Source organism: Antechinus flavipes, chromosome 2, assembly GCF_016432865.1.
Source record: "Antechinus flavipes isolate AdamAnt ecotype Samford, QLD, Australia chromosome 2, AdamAnt_v2, whole genome shotgun sequence".
Classification (NCBI taxonomy): domain Eukaryota; kingdom Metazoa; phylum Chordata; class Mammalia; order Dasyuromorphia; family Dasyuridae; genus Antechinus; species Antechinus flavipes.
The window spans coordinates 576,674,520-576,694,025 of NC_067399.1; the positions used below are offsets into that span (position 1 = coordinate 576,674,520).

Genomic DNA, 19,506 nt, shown 5'->3' on the forward strand with positions numbered 1-19,506 from the left:
CATGGAAGTTTGGTGGAGACAAAGAATGTCCTAGATCACATAATTAGACTAGACAAAGAAAGCCCTTAGTTAGAGGGGCTGGCAAATAGTTGCTGTCTAGCAAGCATGAGTTTAAGGCCAGAAAATTTAAACACATATGAGTAGTCTTAAATCCAACAAGGAGAAATGAAAGTTTGAAGAAACCCATCAAAATCAGTATCCAAAGATCCTATAAGGGCAAAGATAGCCAGATCATGAATGAAAGTTGTCAAATGCCATACCTGCTGCCCACTGGGTTTGAGGGGAAAAAAGATGAGCGGCATTTAGCATTTCGTTTTCTGTTTAATTGCCAGTTTCTCGAGAGGTAGCTATCTTCAACATTGCAGACAACTAGCCAACTGGGATAGCAGTAATGGGGGAGGGTGCGGATGGGGAGGGCTCATTATAATGCAATGACTGACAAGCTAAGTCAAAATCCTGTGTCTTATGCATCTATAATTTACAACATTCATAATGACCTTGAATAATCAAGCAATAGTTATCTTATGACTGTTATACATAGGATTATAATGAACATTTATTTAGAAGATCTATGGATACACAAAGACAAATCCTACTAGAATTTAAATTCATTGAAGGTAGGGATAGTTTCATTTTTTTTTTTTTTTTTTTTTTTGCCTTTGTATTTCCAGTGCTAGTCTAAACAACAACAAAAACCAAGTTGCACATAATAGGTTTATGATAAATTTCTGTTGAATGAGAAATTAAGTATTTGAAGCACAGACATAAACTTGCTATATTTGGAACACTCATCCATAGAATTCTAAAACTCAAAGTTACCTTGAAAATAATCTAGTTCAGTTTCCTCATCAGTCAATCAACAAGTATTTATTATGTACTTACTATGAGCTGGGCACTGTGCTAAGTAATGGGGCTAAACACAAAATTGAATTGGAGTCTTAATCTTAAGGACAAATAAGTTTTAAATTTAAGGAAACTGAAGCTGAGAAAATTGAAATGATTTACCTAAGGTCATACTACCAATCAAATAACTGAAACTCTAGACTTTTGAGTAGCAATTGAGTGATTTCTTTTTCCCTTGAAGTCATATAGCAATTTATGCTTTTGGACCTAAGCATTTGTGGCTTATAGTTTTATCTTGTGTATATGACTTCTGTTTCCAGCTAAACTGTAAGCACATTATGGCAAGGACTTTTTTCCTTTTTTGACCACCTCATAATTAGCAAAATACCCTGCACAAAATAGTCTCATTAAAAATGTGTTAGTTGATTCGATTTTTAAATGAAGAAAATGCTAGAGACATAGATCACCCTCAGGCAAATTCATGAAGTATTCTAGGTGTCCTCCATTCTCCTTTCTCCAAAAAACTTCATTATCTTAGTTTTCCCCTCATTGCTACTTAGGATCCTATCTATGTTAGTGCCTTGAAATCAAGATTGGTCATTGCCTTCTTCTCTTCCATTGAAATTTACCTATCCTAGCTTTCATTTTTCAAGCCCCTGGGTATTGGCTAAGTAAATCTGACAAACTCATTAATGATAATAGAGACTAAGGAAGAAGTGCATTTTTTTTTTTTTTCATTGTAGCCTTAGGGACATATGGTGGGAATGTCAGAGAAGTGGAAGATACCTGCAATCAGGTGGTAAACCACCTTCCCCCTCCCACAAACCGGGAAGATTAATTAAGCTATTCCACCTAATTCTATGCAAATTATTCCACCTATTTTTATGAATGTCCAGGAAAAGCTCATGACTTGTACTAGAAGAGTGAAAGGCAGCTTTATTAATTAGCAAGAGCATTCTTTAGTTTAAGATGTTAGAAACCTAGGTTCTTAGTCCTATTTCTGCCTCTTACTAGCTATGTAATCTTAAGTGAAAAAATTCTCATCTCTAGAATTGAAGGGTTGGTGTGCAGATTGAATATGAAAACAAATGAAATGATTAAATGAAAGTGTTCTGTCACCTGGTAAGGTACTATTCAAATACAATGAATTATTACTACATACCCAATTAAGTTTTTTTTCCTCAATAGTATTTTATTTTTTTAAATATATGTAAAGATAGTTTTCAAAAATCATTTTTCTAAAACTTTGTGTTCCAAATCCCAATTAAGTTTAAACAGTTTAATTAGAGGAAAAACTTTTCAGCATTGTGTATTCACAATCGAATGAAAGTCATTTAATGTTCAATAGTCACTCAATTTTTATTGTTTAACTTTTTACATATCTATGTCTTGTCTTCTTTACTAGACTGTAATCTTCTTGAGGACAGGTATTAGGTTTTTATACTTCTTTGTCCTCTCCATCTCCCCCCACAAGGTACACAATGCTTTTCCTGCCATAGACAATAAAGAGAACATGTTCTTTGCTTTGATTTTTTTTCTTTTCTCGTTTTAACCACTATCATAAGTCACCTGAAATGCTTCAGGGCTTTTTCTCCCTAACTTTTTTCAAGCACCGAAACACATCCAATTAACTTACTTACCCATTATAAACCTAGTGGAATGTTGTGGGAAAATAGTTTCCTATTGGTTCCTAAACCCTTTAACTGCTAGGAAAAGAACAGTCCTGTAAACAGAACACCATATCCATGGCAACAGGCAGCTCCATGCTTACCTTCTCAATCCCTAAAAAGGTAGTTACTACACTTTTCACTCTTCTGATATGAAAATGTTTTCTTTGTTTGTGACAGGGATAATGACTCTCCGGGCAGAGCACTTCCTGGCAATTAATGCCTTAGGTATTAGGTGGAACTTGGAGCTTCTATGTTGCCCCTTGGTCCACAACTCCTCCGGTCAGTCTTTAAGAGACCGGAAATTCTTATTGGTAAATATTACTTAATTGCCTAACGTTCTAGGGTGAGATCGTGCATCCGAAGCAGACAATCATAAAGTCACTTAAAGCCTAAAGTACTGAAAGAAGATATAGTATCAGTTTGTTTTATAAGGTAATTAGTTCCACAACTCTGAGTTCTTCAGGGGACCGCACACTGCTCCAATAGTTACTTAATTTTTTGCTTTTCTTCTCCGCTTGGAAACGCTGCCGGGTATAATTACAGCACCTTCGAAGAGTCCTCGAGGCTGTGCAAGTCTTTAGAAAGCAGCTGGACACTGGCCCCAGAGCCGGCAACTTTAAAGGAATGAGGATCTAGGGCGACATTAACTCCTAGTAAGCTAGGCCAACAGGTTCAGCTGATGAGATGGTGCCTGGGTGCGCCAATCTCCTACCTCAAAGTGGCCGCGCTTACTCTTCCCCTCCCCGAACCTAGCGGTCAATTTTCCGCTCGGAGCCGTGGGCTCTCTCGGGCTCTAGAGGTGAGAGTGATTTTGAGGAGTCTGGCTCCCAGTGGCTGAAATATCCACGAGAGTCGGAGCTGCCGCTTGTTTGGGGCTGAGAAGGGAGATGTGGGTGGACGCAGATATCTGTGCAAGAAACCTAGAGCTAGCTAGCAAATAATAACTGGCCAGTTGCTACCAATAAAGTTTTTTTTTTTTTGGTTGTTTTTTTTTTTTTTTTAATTCGCCGACCTTCTAAAGGGAAAGGACGCACACATGAAGTCTCTCTTTCAGAGACCTCAATTATCTAGTTTTGGGGAGAAAGGGCACGAGGTACAACCTCAGGCGACCTCATTGAGGTCGTGCTTCTAGACTGCAGCTTCCTGCCCCGTGGCATTTGTCTGCAAACGCCAAGGTCACAGCCCTGGACTTGCCCCAGCTGTGCAAGAGGTATCTCCCTAAACGCACTGGTTTCCTCCGAACTTGTTGTAACTCGGCCCGGGGGACAGGTGGAGGGCCCGGGGCGGGCGGCGGCCCCTGGGGCAGCCTACAAATGAGTCCCAGGTGCGCCGCGAGTTCTGCCCAGCCCGGTCTGGAGGGTGGAGGCGGGCCCCTCCCGTCCGGATGCGGCGCAGCCGGGGACATGCCGCAGGGGGGGGTGACAGTCGGCCAGTCCCACCCTTCCCCGTGCGCACTCGGGCGCGGTCCCATTTAAACTTCTTCCGCCTCAGCCTCAGGCTCCCAGGGAGGAGTCCCAAGAGGAAGATAGCTCCGGGCAGCCGCCGCTGAGTCCAAAACTCGGGCGGAGTGACACCGCCCCTCAGGGCTAGAGAGATGGAGTGGGTAAGTTTAGGTGCTGTGGACGCGCGTCTAGTCTGTCCCGTGCTTTCCAGCTTTGGGGAAGCGAGAAAAGGGGAAGGCGCTCGTTCCTTCGGCAACCTCGGCCACTTGCCAGGACACCTCCCGGGACTTAGCTCCGGGTTATCTGGCGCCGGTTGGGATACGCATAAGAGAAAGGAAAGGGGGAATTGAGCGGCTGCTCTGGTCCTGCGCCACAGTTCTCGGGATCTGCGGCTGGAGGGTCGGACGCCCCACTCGTCCTGGTGGTGGGGGGCTCGCCTGCTGGGCCCAGCTATTTTTCTAGCTGTGACCAAAACGGGGGTGCGGGTAAAAGGGGACTGAGTTTGTAGCGAGCGCGCTACTGGGGACGCTGTAACCCTTGAGCTTCTTAAACTTCTTGGGCTCCGATATTTGAATTGGATTTTCGGTTTTCGCCTTAGCCCTAGGCGATTGTAACTACTTTCTCACTTCTTGGGAAAACGAGGCCCCTGAAAAAGAAGCAGTTTTGTTTTTTAGTATATTCTTTCAGTTCTTTAAAGTAGTGACAGAGAGAGAGAGCGAGCATCCCTATACTGTTGCTTCCAAGTCCTATGGATAGCTGGCCCAAAGGGCAGGTTCTGGTGAATTTCACTCAGACGCTGAGTTTTCTGCCTTTGTAAGCATGGGGAGGTGGGGTAAGGGGTGTAGGACGTGCCTAAGAACGAAAGGTCTGTTTGGGGGAGACGGTTAAATTAACTTGACTTCAGGGGGATGTCCTGGTTGCAGTACAGTACGTTTCTGCACCGAGGGTTTTCTCTATAGCCCTAGCAATCGGCGAGTAACTACCAGACCCACAAGTCTTTACTACTACTGCAAATCGGGCATTAAGTGCACTAGACAAGTAGAATAAAATTAGGCAAGGAGCTTCTACTAAATTAGAGAAAGCATTTTGGAGGAGATGAAATTTTAACTCCATATTTTTTTCCTCAAGTTAATTTTGTTGATTTGGTTTTTACAGTAGTTGTGAGTGCTGAGTCAATTTGCATCAATAGCTGTCACAATGAACAACTAAATGGTCCACATTTTAAAAATAAAGAAATAGGAATAGAAAGACAAGGGGAAGGGCAGACCACCTCAAATTAGAATTAGAGAAAAGACTCCTAATATAATTCAAGACTTCGGTAGACACCACTGCCAAGAAATTTTCTTGATTAATAGTAACTATATACAGATGCTTAATTTTTAGCATATTTGTACTAACTGAGGCTTATTTAAGGAATAAAAGTGGGTATGCTATACGTATCTATGTTTATATACATGTTGGTTGCTGATTCATCAGATTTCCCCTCTTTCTTTTTCCTTAGATTATAAATCTTGAGTATAAGTGTTGGCTAATGTTCTCGGTGGTCAATATGATATCTAACCACCCAGGCAATACACGGTAAATATTTAGTGGTGCTGATGAACCTGCTTTTTCCTCGTTCTCCATAACATCCCTTTGAGGAGATTTTGAAGGATTATGAACAAAATAATCTTCCTCCAATTTTTCATCTAAATCACTGCAGTGATCTATCACTATCCACTATTCTCTACGCACAGTGTATACTTCTTCCTTATATCAGCCTTTCAGATTCCTACTTCAGGCGCTGTCTCCTGTGCCTAGTCTTCCCAGATACCCTCAGCTGTTTGTGTTCTCTTTTTCCTCAAATTATTCCTACAATATTTTGTCTGATTTTTTTTTCTTGGACCAACACTGCCCTAACAACCTAGTGTGTAATTTTTAACTTTTTCAGCGTGATTACTTAATCTCTTTGTATTACTTTTCACATCTGTGAAATGACCTCTGGTCTCCAAAGTCCCTTCCATGTCTTAATCCATGATTTCATGATCCTTTGACTCCCTTTATTATTTACCTTGTATTTATTTAGACACATGTTATATTCCCCTAATAGAATTTAAGCCTTTTGGAGGCAAGTACTACTTTATTTTGGTCTTTTACCTCTATTGCACAATGCCTTGAAGTTCAGGGAGGTGAATGAGAGCTGGTTCAGTTATTACCCTGGTTAAGTGAATAGATTTTTAGGGAAACCTCCTCTACAAATGCAAATTGGCTACTTTTTAATAACTTCTGTGATTAATAAGTATAGAGTGTTATATAGGTTAAATGACTTTTCAGTGGTCCCACTGTTAGAATCCACTTGAACAAACGCTGGTCTCCTTAACTCTTAGATCAGCCTTCTCTAGACTTATGTTAATTGCCTTTTGCCCTTCACACAGTAGGTGTTGAATAAATATTTGTAGAACCTGATTGTTGAATCTCATTAGACAAAATATAATAGTGGCATAAGCCAATACCCTCATTAGTGCCCTTTAAGCAGCTGGCAAGCCAAGATAGTTCTGAGGAGGGAGGGACTCATTTACTGATGACCTCAGGTGCCCAGAAAAGCCTGTGATTACATGTCTTGTTTTGTTCCTTAGTACTTGGCACATGTACTGTGAAAGAAGAATAATGGTTTTTAAGATGGTTGTACTGTGAAGCTGTGAGCTTTAAAAAGGTGATTGGGTCCTTGGGATTTATTAAAAATGTTCACTGCCCAGTGCTAGAGCAGTCAACAGGTAATCATGGATATCTGTCCCAACTAGATGCTGTGGGATACCCTGGAGGGCCCTGCTTTCTGAGGAGTTTATTGCCTTGTTGGGAAGACAAGACTCATGGGGGTATGAAACAACAGCAAACAATCCAAGATAGCATGTAATTAAGTATTATAATATGTAGTACCAAAGCAATGATGTGTATAAGGATTCAGAGAGAAGAAAGTACAGTACTTTAGAAACTGCCATAGAATTTTCACAAAATTTATGTGTAAATTTCCAAGTTAAGGACATAGTTGGCTTGGTAAAAGTCTTAGTAAAAATAGCCATTTGAGGATGGAATAGTTTTGCTTGGCTCTCTAATTTGTGTGCTACTGTGAAAATGTATAGGCATTTTAGGAGGTCATTTGCCCATACAAAATATTTTCTTCAGAGATTTTTGAAATTTGTAAGGACCATGTACATCTTATCCTTGCATCTTACCTAATATTTAGCACAGTGCATTGAATAGAATTAAATATTTAATAAGTTTAGAGAAGTTACAGATAGGCAGATGAAGGGCTGCTTTTTCAATAGTAGACACTGACTTCGGGGCCACCATCTTCCTTTCACCTTCGAATCAATCAGTCTTACTATTGCTATTTATTTTGTTACCCTGTCTCTTCCCTCCTACGTCAGTGCTTTTCCTTCACCTTTCCTTCCCAATTGGTAATTCAGTGTTGTTTTTACCCTTCCATTATCATGAAAATGGAAAATCCCCTTATCCCCCTCAACAAGATTTGACAGTCTTCTCCCCCCCCAACATTATTTTATTTTTCTAAATACATGCAGAGATAGTTTTCACCATTTATGTGCAAAACCTTTTATACTTAATTTTTCTTCTTCCTGCCCAAGATAGCAAGCAGTCCAATGTAGGTTAAACATGTTCAATTCTTCTAAACATATTTCCATATTCATCATACTGTGCAAGGAAAATCAGATCAAAAGGGAACAAACCAGGAGAGAAACCAAGCAACAAAACAACAACAAAAGGTGAAAATGCTATGCTTTTATCTACACTCAGTCTCCATAGTTCTCTCTCTGGATGCTGACAGTACTTTCCATTCCAAGTCTTTTAGAATCCCCTTGAGTCACGGCATTGTTAAAAAAGTCCAAGTTCGTCACATTTGATCATCACATAATCTTTTTGTTGCTGTGTACAATGTTCCCTTGGTCCTACTCACTTCACTTAGTATCAGCTCATGTAAGTTTTTCTAGGCTTTTCTGAAATCAGCTTGCTTATTATTTCTTCCATAACCATATACCCTATACCACAATTTATTCAGCCATTCTCCAATTAATGGGCATCCTCTCACTTTCCAGTTTCTGGCCACTACAAAGAGGGCTGCCACAAACATTCTTGCACATGTGGGTCCCTTTCCCTTTTTTATAATGTCTTTGTGATACAGACCCAGTAATAACATTGCTGGATCAAAAGATGTACAATTTTATCGCCCGTTGGGCGTGATTCCAAATTGCTCTCCAGAATTCACTGACGTGTGTACACACACACACACATATATTCTATATATGTAAATACACATATATGAAATGCGTGTGTAGTGTCTATATTTCATGTATATATGAGAAATACACATATATCCACATTTACATACACATGTGTGTATTGCCACATTTTTTAGGGAGATGTTGACTTGTGATGTCACTAGTATTGAGAACTCAAAAAAATGACTGAAAGCTAGAAGTCATCTCTTCTAACCTTGTGATTTTACAAATGAGAAAAACTGAGACCCAGAGTGTAAATTTGTGAGACCCAGGGTGTCCCAAATGAATGGCTGAGCTAGGATTTAAACCCAGAGTCTCTGGTTCCAAATCCATTCCTTTTTCCAGTGCAGCAAGGAACTCCTCTTGAAGCAAGGTACTTTATATACAATTTTAGTGTTATAAGCTCAAGTGACATGGCTAGGATCACACAGTCAGTAGATGCTTGAGGTGGGACTTTACAGGTTTCCTGACTTCAGGTTGCTTTTCTTAATCAGGCATGTTTAAGACTATTTATGCACACACACACACACACACACACACACACACACACACACACACTTCTCACAAAGAAAATTTTAATTCAGTTCTGTGAATAGCCTAGTTCTCTAAGGACCCTGTGCTAATTCAGATGAATAACTTAATCCTATCAAGGAAAATTGGAATCATAAAGGCCATATTACCTCTCTGTTTAGAGCTTAAAGACCTCATTTGTTCCCTAGGCTTTAAGTATGTAGAAAAACCGGCTTATAAATACGTTTGGTAGAAACAAAGCTTATGAGAGAATGTAGAAATTTAGAAAAAAAAAATCTCAAAAATTCCTTGAGAATAGCATTATTATATTGAACCAATTGCATTGATGATTATTAAACTGAAAGTCAGGAATGAGGATTCTGTTCTTGATTGTGGTCAGTACTTATTTTTCACTGCCAAGAATCTCTTAAATAGAATCCTTTGATCAGAATAAACATCAAGGAGTTTTGAACAATTTTTGAAGACTAAATATACATACATATACATGTATGTATATTTAACATTTGTTGAATTATTTTTTTTAAAGCCTAGATAGTTTTTATTTAAGATACAGTAAAACTCAAAGATATAGGCATCATGGAATGGAGTTTATAATTTTTAGTTAAATATTATCCAAGACAACATGTTAATATAAAATCTTTAATAACAGTGTTGTGAATAGAATCCAATTTTTAACTGTTGAAATTTGGAGGAAGTTGAGGCATGTAAAAAAATGTATATATATATATACATACACACACACACACACACACATATATATATATATTTATCTACCTACCTACCAATAGAACTCATTTTTAGGCACTTAAAGAAACACTAATGAATCTCAAACTATCTTCAAGTTATTTTTTGAATGCCAATGAGCAATCCTTATCTGGTAAAGATGCTATGACGCATGCACCAAGAACATAAAAATCAACTGCAATAAATTTTAGGGATAAATGCAATGGATTTTTAGGATTTAATTCTGTAAAGTATTGTAATTCATGACTCAGGATTCCAGAGCACCTTCCAGTTCTGGGTATGCCATCCATCTAATTTGTCATAATCTTAAATGTTTATTTTCTTGGACCTCAGTTTCTCCATTTATAAAGTTTGTACTGAATGATATCTAAAATTTCTTATTTTTCTTATACTCTAATATTCTTTCTCATAATTATTGTGTTAAGTTATACTGAGCACAGGTAACAAGACCATGCTTGCAATTAATTACCTTCTCATGCATAGTATATATATCCCTCGATCCACACATAATTTAAGTAAAGGAATTGCTGTTCTACGTGTGCAGCAGACCCTGCCCTGGATGCTATGAGGCAAGGGTAGGTCTCCTCTCCCTTCTTCATCCAGAGAAGTGAATGTCTCCCCAACTCTAAACCCAGGGTCTTTGGAAGAGAAATTCCTAAGTCTCTGGATGAGAATCCAGCTGCCCTGAAGCCACATTTCACCAAAACTTTGCATTTAGGAAGAAGAGAACCAGAGCGAAGTCCAGGTTCTCATTGTCATCTTGTTGCCAATTTAGGGTTTTAGTGGCCAGGCAAAGGAGTCCTTAAAGAAAGGGAGGAAAAGCACTAGCCTTTGTAAACTTTTGTAAACCTTCTATTAAAAGTTTGAGGTTTTTTGTTATTGTTCTTTGTTCTTCATCGAGAAGTTGCTGGAGGGTAGCTTTGGTTATAAACTTTTTTTCAGTGGGAGTTGGGAAAGAGTTAATTCTCGGTTTACAAATTATCCCAATTTGAACCCAAGTTAACAAGCTTCTACCCTTTCTGACTTTCCACATCCCCTGCACATGGTGGAAAGTAAGAATTTACAACCCACCACCCCTAACACACAAGTACACACATATACACGGAGGTTTGTTTTATTCTTGGATCAGATGCTGATAATGCTGTGGAATTTTTAAACCCCTACAATTGTAATTTCTCTTTTCTGGGAGGTAGGGAATGGAATAGAACTGCTTCCCTAAACTATGATTTGAAATAAACAGCTTAAACGTAGGAATTTTACATCAGAACCGCTGTAGGCTCCAGGCAAATGAGTTCCTTTAGTTTGTACAATCTATCTAATGCCTCTCTCAATGAACACCTTAAAAAAAAAATTAAAACTAGTATACCAAAGTATAGTATATCATCCCTGCATCCTCCCCTTTGCTTTTTACAAAATAAAAACCAGTTAGTTTACCAAAGACATTTCTTTCCTTGCCACTGACGTTTATTGTGGAGCACTGTTTTTAAGAAAAGGCATTAACTTTGCTTAGTTTTTTTTTTTTTTTTTTTCCAGTTGTGCCTGGATCTTTGTGATCCCATTTGGACTTTTCTTGCTCATTTCCTTCTCCAGCCCATTTTACAGATGACGAAACTAAGGCAAACAGGTTTAAGTGACTTATCCAAGATTACACAACTAGTAAGTGTCTAGAGCTAGATTTGAACTTGGGTAGATGAGATTGCCTGACTTCATGCCCAACACTGCACTATGGTGCCACCTAGCAGTTGATTAATAGATCCTGACCTCAAGAAACCTACAGTTTAGTAAGTAGAATTCTCTCATCCATCCTTTAAGGTCCATCTCAAAGGGTATCTCTTTCTGGATGTTTCCTATGTTTGTAGGATTTTCCCCCTAAAACCAACACTTTGTACTATAATTCTTTATACTATAATATGATTACCTGTGGTTGTGAATTATTCCTCCTATTAGAGTGAAAGAAGCTTCTTGAAAATCGGGAATGGGTCTTATCTAAAGCTTGTATCTACACACAGTAGGTGTTTAATAAATGTTGTTTTATATGGAGGAAATGATAGTTTCGTGTTCATTGAAAAGTTTCTGGAATATTTGCTAGTAGCCTTTAAGTTGTTTATCTCAAATCATAGTTTAGGGTAGTAGTTCTTTTTATTCCCTATCTCCTAGAAAGAGATTTAAAACTCAGAATGTTTTTTACCAGGAAAATCAAAGAAAGTACTATTATTAAGAGAAGAAAAAGATTATCTTTATTTTCTAAAATTTAACAAAGGTAAGCCCCTGGGCCATTATTTCCTCTTTTTCTAAGTTAATTTTTAAAAAATAATAAAATAAATAATAAAAAATTAACAAAATGTCATCCTTTTATTTGAAATTTGAAAATTTTTTATATTTAAAAAATTATATATTTATATATTTATTTTTATAAGAAATAATTCTGCTTAAAAAAAACACATATACTTATAGTAGAAGCTTAAACTTAAAAAAACAATGACATAAAACACAAATGAGGTAGAGTGATACCACTCTACCTTATAGGTAGAGAAACGGTTCTTAAAGATAGAGAATCCTAGACTCAAGTCCCATCTCTGACACATACTGATTGAGAGATCTTGGACAACTGAGTGTGCTAGGAAACCCTCTAAGTCACTTATAAATTGCAGAAAAGGTACTGACTTCCATTGGTAAGTGAGCATTTTTTTTTTAATTGAGAATTTTGTCCAGTCATTAAGCATTTATTAAAGGTCTGCTTTGTGCCAGGCACAGAATCTTGGGGCTATAAAGAAAGTTTTTAAAAAATTAGGCTCAACTACCAGGAGCCCAGGGAATTAATGGAGGAGATAACATGTGAAAAAACTATTATAAGTTATATGTAAAGATAAATTGGCAACAATCTTAGAGAGATTAAGGAGATATCTTGTAGAAAGTGGAATTTTAGAAGCAAATCAATGTAATCACAGGCTGTTCTGTGTGTTGTCTTTAATGATACAAACAAAAATTTCCCAGAGAGAGATTCAGTCCATTTGGTTATGTCTCATGACAAACAAATCTACCTATTGGCAGGATTTTCTCTCCCATAGTCTAAGTCTAAGTATGTCTGTTTGCAAGTGAGCCACATCATAGGGCATTGATTAAATTGACCAAGCATTAAGGATAAAGAGACAGTGTTGAATAGTCCTTGCCCTCAAAGAGCAACTTTCTAATGTGAAAATACAATATGTAAGAAAGATAAGTAAACCTACCATAATTTGAGGAGGGAGAAAGCATGAAAAATCAGTTATCTGGAAACGGCTTCACTGTGGGAACCTTAAAGGAATCCATATTTCAAGAGGCAGAGGTGAGGAGGGAGGACACTGGAGAGTTTGGAGAGGAAGTAAGTGATTCATCGTAAGTATGAAGCTATTTTCTATTTGTGAGTTTTTCAGTCTTAATCTTTAGTAGTCTTGAAATATTATACTTTCCAAAAAATGCAGTTATTTCATTTTGGAGGGAAGACTTGGGGATTTATATGGAAAGAGTATAATTGCACCTAAGCCATTATAGTACTGATATTCTTGGCAGAGGGGAATGGAAAGTGGAATTCTGTAACAACTTATTCTTTGTGTTCCCTCTGCTTGAATGATAGTACAAGTAAGTGGTTTCTCTTTAACTAGAAGGGTCAGATAGAAGGATGGGATTGGAGACTTCCAGAAGTCATCCATTTTCATCCCTCCATCCCTGCATTTCACAATTTCACTTCTACACAAAGAATAGATGCACAATCACACCCAGAGAATGCAAAGGGATAAGGTACAGCTGGCAAACTGCCATGAGGACTGAGGGTATTTTTTGGGGGGTGCTTCTTTCCTCCCCCCCTTTTCATTTAACCAGTATCAAAAAATATATAGTGTGTGATCCAGCCTATATCTTTTACTACTAAAGGGATATGGAGACCAGCAAGACTGTGGGTTCAACTGTTAAACTCTTTCTCCCTACTAGTTTTTTTAAAATGCAGTTCCTTTTGGTGCTTATTCCCATATCAATGCATCAGTTATAAGGATTAAAGAAAATCTAGCAGATAAACAGAATTGGCAGCTCTGCATTTTTCCCTTTCTTACTTTAATTTAACAACATTTCTTTTACTTCCCCCTCCCCACAGTTTTTTTTGTTTGTTTGTTTGTTTGTTTTTTCTTTGCTCCTATGAATCAAGACTGGCATTCATGTTAATAGCACTTGTTCACTTAGAAAAGGCGCAAGTGAAAATTCCTACAGTTAACTAAATGCCATTGTCATGGCTGATAATGACACTTTTGTTGTTTGTGATACAAATTTTAATATCCTTAAACCATAATGATATTTACTTTCTAGTGCCAAATATATGCAAAGTAGCATTTTCTAGTTTTTCCTTTTCCAATTTTTCCTGAATAGCACCACTCTGGGTTCTCCCTTTAAGGAGAGGAAATCTTTTTTGGACCTGATTTTGTTGCTGAGCCAGGTATTAGGACTAGTTCGAGCATAAAAATGGCTGAATTGTACATGATAGACCACACACATGGCTGTCTTTTGACTCTTTGTACTTGTAAGGCAAAGCAAGAAACAACATAATGCAGGTGGGTGCTTAGTAATTCTCAAGTAAAAATAACAGGGAAGCTGGTCAGGAACATTACCTATGGCCTTAGGTATCTATATAACAATAACAAAGGGAACTTGAAACTATAAAACACAAAGGTGAATATGATCTGATCTGTATTAATAGGAGGTGTAGAGAATATAAGATGATGCTTTGTCTATTGTTTAATTTTAAAAAGCATTTAATTGTAGAGTGAGCCTGGCTGAAGGATTCTATTATTATCTCTCATGCATTTATTCAAATCATGTAAGATTTTTTGAGAGGAGCAACCACAGAGATAATTTTGTTTAATGATCCTTTAGTTATCAATATTAAGGGAGGCATAAAATGAGGGGAGTGCAGGTATTCACCATTGTTATAGAGATAAATGTAGAGTCTGTGTAGAGTCCAGGAAGAAGAGGGGTTCACAATAGATCCTTGGGATCCCCAGATGATTCTGTTGGTGTATGACAATGTACTGATTACAGTAAGCCTCAGAAATTTATGGGGTTATTTGCTTATTTCAAAAGAGAATCAGTAATCCACCCAGGAGAAAAATTGTTCAGGAATGAATATTGTCAAAATTATGACATGCAATGGGAAGGGCAAACAGCTCATTGAATGGTCATCTATTTGAGATAGAGCCTCCTGATAGATAAATAATAGGAAGAAAGTACAACTATTACACTCTTTCTTTGATTCAATCTGTTTAAATTAAAAAAATTAAAAGTACAGAATAAGGAAAACCTACTTTCATGTGGAGAAAGATCTGAGGATTTTAGCTGACCACGAGCTAAATATAAGCCAATGGTATGTTGTGGCTACTTATACAGGGAGAAAAAAAAAAAAAAAAAAGCAATGAAAAATTTTTTTTTTTAATTAACAAATACTTTACTTTTTTAATGTTGAAAAAATTCAAAAAATATGTGTAATATGTAATATTTGTGTACCTCCCACCTCATATCTCTTTATTTGAATCTTAATTCATCTTTATAATTTTACCTATAGTTTTGATTTTTTACTGTGTACTTGGAGTTTCCATTTCCATTGTTGTAGTTACTATATACATTATTTTCTTAGTTCTTGATTATTTCCCTCTCCCTCATTTCCAGTATCTCCTATAATCTTTCCTTGCTTCTACATAATCACTTTATTCATTTCTTATAGCACTATTTTTCTGTAGTATCATTTGTATAGTCATTCCCAATTGATGGCATCTACTTCATTTCTAATTCTTGTGGTTGTTTGGTCTTTTTTTTTTTTTTTTTCCCCAGGCATATCTGACTCTTTGTGACTTCATTTGGAGTTTTCTTGGCTAAGGTACTAGAGTAGTTTATCGTTTCCTTCTCCAGCTCTTTTTACAAATGAGAAAACTAATTCAGACAGGGTTAAGTGACTTGCCCAGGGGCACACAGTTAGTATTGGAGGCCAGTTCTGAAGGATAAGTCTTTCTGATTTCAGACCCAACATTCTACCCAGTACACTATTTGACTACCCCTTCTAATTCTTGGCTATCACATAAAGGGCTGTTATAAATATTTTGGAATATATAAGAACTTTTTAAAAAATCACTGGCTTCCATGGATTAAAATAAATCCAATGATGGAGTCTCTGGTTTATAAAATATGGACATTTTAATGGACACTTAATTTGCATAATTCTAAATTGCTTTCCAAAATGATCCATTTTTCCAATAATGCCATTTACATGTGAAGCTCCACCAACAATGTATTGGTGTGCTTTCATATATATATATATGTATGTATATCATATACATACATATATATATAACATTATTTTTACATATATATATATATATCTACATTTAGATGTCTCTTACCAATCTTTCATTTCTTACTCTTTTGATATTGCTGTCCTTGCCTGTTGTGTTTATTTATTCTTCTTGAATTTCTGCTTTTCTTGGGTGTTTGAGAGTAAAATAAACCCCCAAGTTTCTTTTTTCTCTCTAAAACTTTCAAACTCTAAAGAACATCCATCTTTTTTCCTGTGTGGTTAAGTTATAGAAACTATAAGTTACAGAATAAATTGCCTTGAGATGCATCCTAAGCTCAAGTATTCTTTGGGACACATTATTCCATTCCTTCCTCCTTTTTCTAGTGGGGAGAGAATAGTCTTATGTACTTAACTTTGTATTTGAAGGTCTTTTTTCCTGGTGGCTTGCAGAACTCCTTGTTACTGAATTGCATTGTTAAATTTAAGCACATTCTTTGTGACTTTGTGACTTCGAGCTTTTTTTCTGGAGGTCATTTGTGAATTTTTTTTCAATTGGAATTTTTATTTTCTTTGTTTTAGAAGTTCTGGATAGTTTTCTTCTATTTTCTTCATTGTTCTATGAAGGTTTTTTGCCCTATCAAGTTCTTCTGGGAAAGTTATGATCCCTTAGGTTATTTCTATGCATCTACTCTTGAAAATTTATATGTTTTGGTCACATAGTGAATATATATTCTTTTAATATTCTTGTTTTTCACTTCTCTTCTTATAGGTTGTCCTTCACTTCCATGTATTTGCATTCCTCAATCTATTGTCCTCTCTTTTATTTCTTGGGTGAGGTTTGCCATTGCAAATTCAAGCTTTTCTATTCTACTTATTTATTTTTTCTGGACATAAACATAATCTAATAATTCTCATTTCTCTTTTAAACCACTCAGGAACATTGTGGTTTTATGTTCTAAAATTCCACAGGGTCCTCTGTTTTGTCAGGTGTTGGATCATTTCCCTTTACTTTGAAAATATTTATTCATTAGTCCTGTACTCAATTACTAGATCTGAAGGCTATATTTCCATCTGTTGTAACTGTTTTTCCTATTGATTTATTTATTTATGATCAAAGTCTTTGAGTCTTCTTTCTGAAATCTTTGGTACTTTGGTCTTTTCTCCCTCTTAATTTCCTTATCACTGATTCCCTTCTCTTTGATTTTGATTTTCTTGGGAACTGGATCTCAAAATGCTTCAGCCTTTTCCACATTGGGCAATTCAAGTTTGACCAGCTTAAGCCTCTGCTCCAGCTGACTTTGGGTGGCTTAGTATTATCCTCAACTAGATGCTGTATTCTGTCCCTCAGGCTTACAAAAGGGTGATTGGAATAAAGAGAAGTGTGTTTTGATGAAAGCCTGTGTTGAATCCTTTGGTCTATAAGTGAAGTCTCCCTATCACTAGTGTGGAAGATAATGGATGTTTATTGAGTGAATTCAGGGTTAGTGAAGATCAGTTCTTGAGTATTTATTACCTTTTTTTAGCTTCTGGTTGTCCTAGATTGTAGAGACAGCAGAAGTTGTTTTATCTTTGGCACATAATTTCTGTTTTGGAGAGGTTTGAGAGATTGTGAAGGTGAGAGAAAATGTCTAGACCACTATGTTGATGCTCACACGACCCAGAAGTCTCCAGTAATACAGTCTTAGCTTTAATTTAAATCATTCCATTGAACTATTTATTATCCCATATGAAAGATTGTGTATAAACCCAGATACAACATTTTATAAAAGTAATTAGTATGATGAGGAAAGCATCTTACACAGAAGTCAAAAGAAAAAGGGAGAATAAGTCCCCAAAAAGAAAATTCTTGATAGCTCTGGTCAGAGCTGGTCAAATATTTTACCATATCAGTTGTAGAAGAAGAAGAGTAGACTTCTGGGTTACTCCAGAAGACAGGAGTAGTAGTAAATGCAAGGGAAGCAGTATATTCAATATAAGGAAATCTATCCTGCTTCCCAAATAAAAGCCTACTTTGGGAAGGGTGGAAGGTTGTCAATCATTTGATCAATACCCTGTGAATTTATAAAAATAACAATGGTATATAGAATTGTTAGACTCTTATGAGAGTTTCTATATTTTCTTATTACTCTCAGGTCTGCCTAGGTCTTCCCTATTTTTCCCCACTCTTTTTCTTCCTGTCTTGTAGAATTCCAAGGGAATTATGTAAGAGGATGACCACCTTCTTGCCAAGAGGTTTTTCTTCTCTTCCTCTTCCTTTCTTTTTCTTTTTCTTTAAAAATATCACCCTTCTGGTGGGCAGTGACAGTCTCTGATGGGTTTTTTGCAAAATAGATGCCAAACTATCTTCCCCCCTTCAATAAGTATAATTACATTTTCCCTTGGAATGTTTTCTGAGACTTAACTTCCGTATCTTCATGTATTGCTCCAGCTAGATAGGGTTAGTCATCAAAAAATTGAGCCGATTATCTGTGGAATGTGTTGTTTTAATTAAAGCCAGACCCCCCAGATATGAAGTTTGAATTATACTGAATCATGTTTCCTTGATTCAACAAACATGCCTAACATAAATGTTCACCAGTGACAACCATAATCAATATAAATATGTGTATTGCTGTCCTTTAATAAATGTGAACAGTATTCCAACTTACACCCTGCTTCTTATTTGTGCAATATACTAAGCACTTCCCTCCTTCCACCCTGTCCCTTCAATCAAAGTTTCCATTCCTGAAGATCTCAGTTAGCTTTCAGGCAATCTGATTATCTAATTGAAGTCATTTACTGTAAGGTATGAATGACTAATAGCTTAATTTTCCCAGAGGATATTTGCATTTAAAAAGCAGGGCTTATTAACCAAAATGAATCTCTCTTTGGCATAATTTTGTGGGAGGAGCTGCTGCTTCTTTGGTGTCTAGGGGACGGAAGGAAAGTCAAAGAGGACTGAGGGCGCTTCCCTTTACCCAGCTTCCTGTCCCACCAAGGAAACTAGTTATGTTGCACGAACTAATTTTGTTGCTTTCATATTTTCTTTGCTTGTAAGATGCATTGGTGCCCAGTTGCCCACCAGCTAGAATATCTCCCCACAACTTCACTTAGACCTGTACAATTGCAAACATCTCTTGGAAATCTACCCAAGAGTTAGTTTCTTGTAAGTGAGGACTGGAGGCTTTCTCATGTAGAGTTAGGGCGTTTTTGTAAGGGTTGGGTACAAAAGAGGCTGCAGAAGGAAGATTTTTGTCCTGGAATTAGACAAGTTGCCTCAATATCAAAACTTTACCAGTTTTCCCTGATCTACCATTTCAGGATCATGAGAATATCAAAAATTGGGGCAAAGGCTTTGGGACTCCCTTCTTTTTAGACTCATTTTCTTTAAAATATCTGTTCATAAGGAAAACATTAGATGAAAGACGTTTTTTGAGGTAGGAATTATACTTATATCCCAGATTTTGAATTAAACTTCATTAGAAACAGCTTCCTGTCTGATTTCTGCAAGGATGGGAAAGAACAAGGATGGTCTTCCATATGGTTTTGAAGTTAAGGAAACACTTCTTTTCATTTTCCCATCTTCCAATAATTGCTTTTCATTGCCCCTTGTCCAGAAGTCCTGTGAAGGTAGTTTGGAAAATGTGGTGTCCTTTACAGGTTTTCTCCCAGAGAAGTAAGAACAGCCAGACCCTTGAACCTTTGGCTTCTGA

The 19,506-nt window shown here is 37.0% G+C and overlaps 1 protein-coding gene across 1 annotated transcript in view; it reads left to right on the top strand.

Moving 5' to 3' along the window:
- The first annotated feature begins 2,590 nt into the window (after positions 1-2,590).
- BNC1 (basonuclin 1) overlaps positions 2,591-19,506 on the top strand; it is a 179,037-nt gene continuing 162,121 nt past the window's right edge. Inside the window, exon 1 of the mRNA XM_051981177.1 lies at positions 2,591-2,633. Within this exon, the coding sequence (XP_051837137.1) occupies positions 2,607-2,633 (27 nt within the window). The 5' untranslated portion in view covers positions 2,591-2,606. The remainder of the gene's footprint in view (positions 2,634-19,506) is intronic.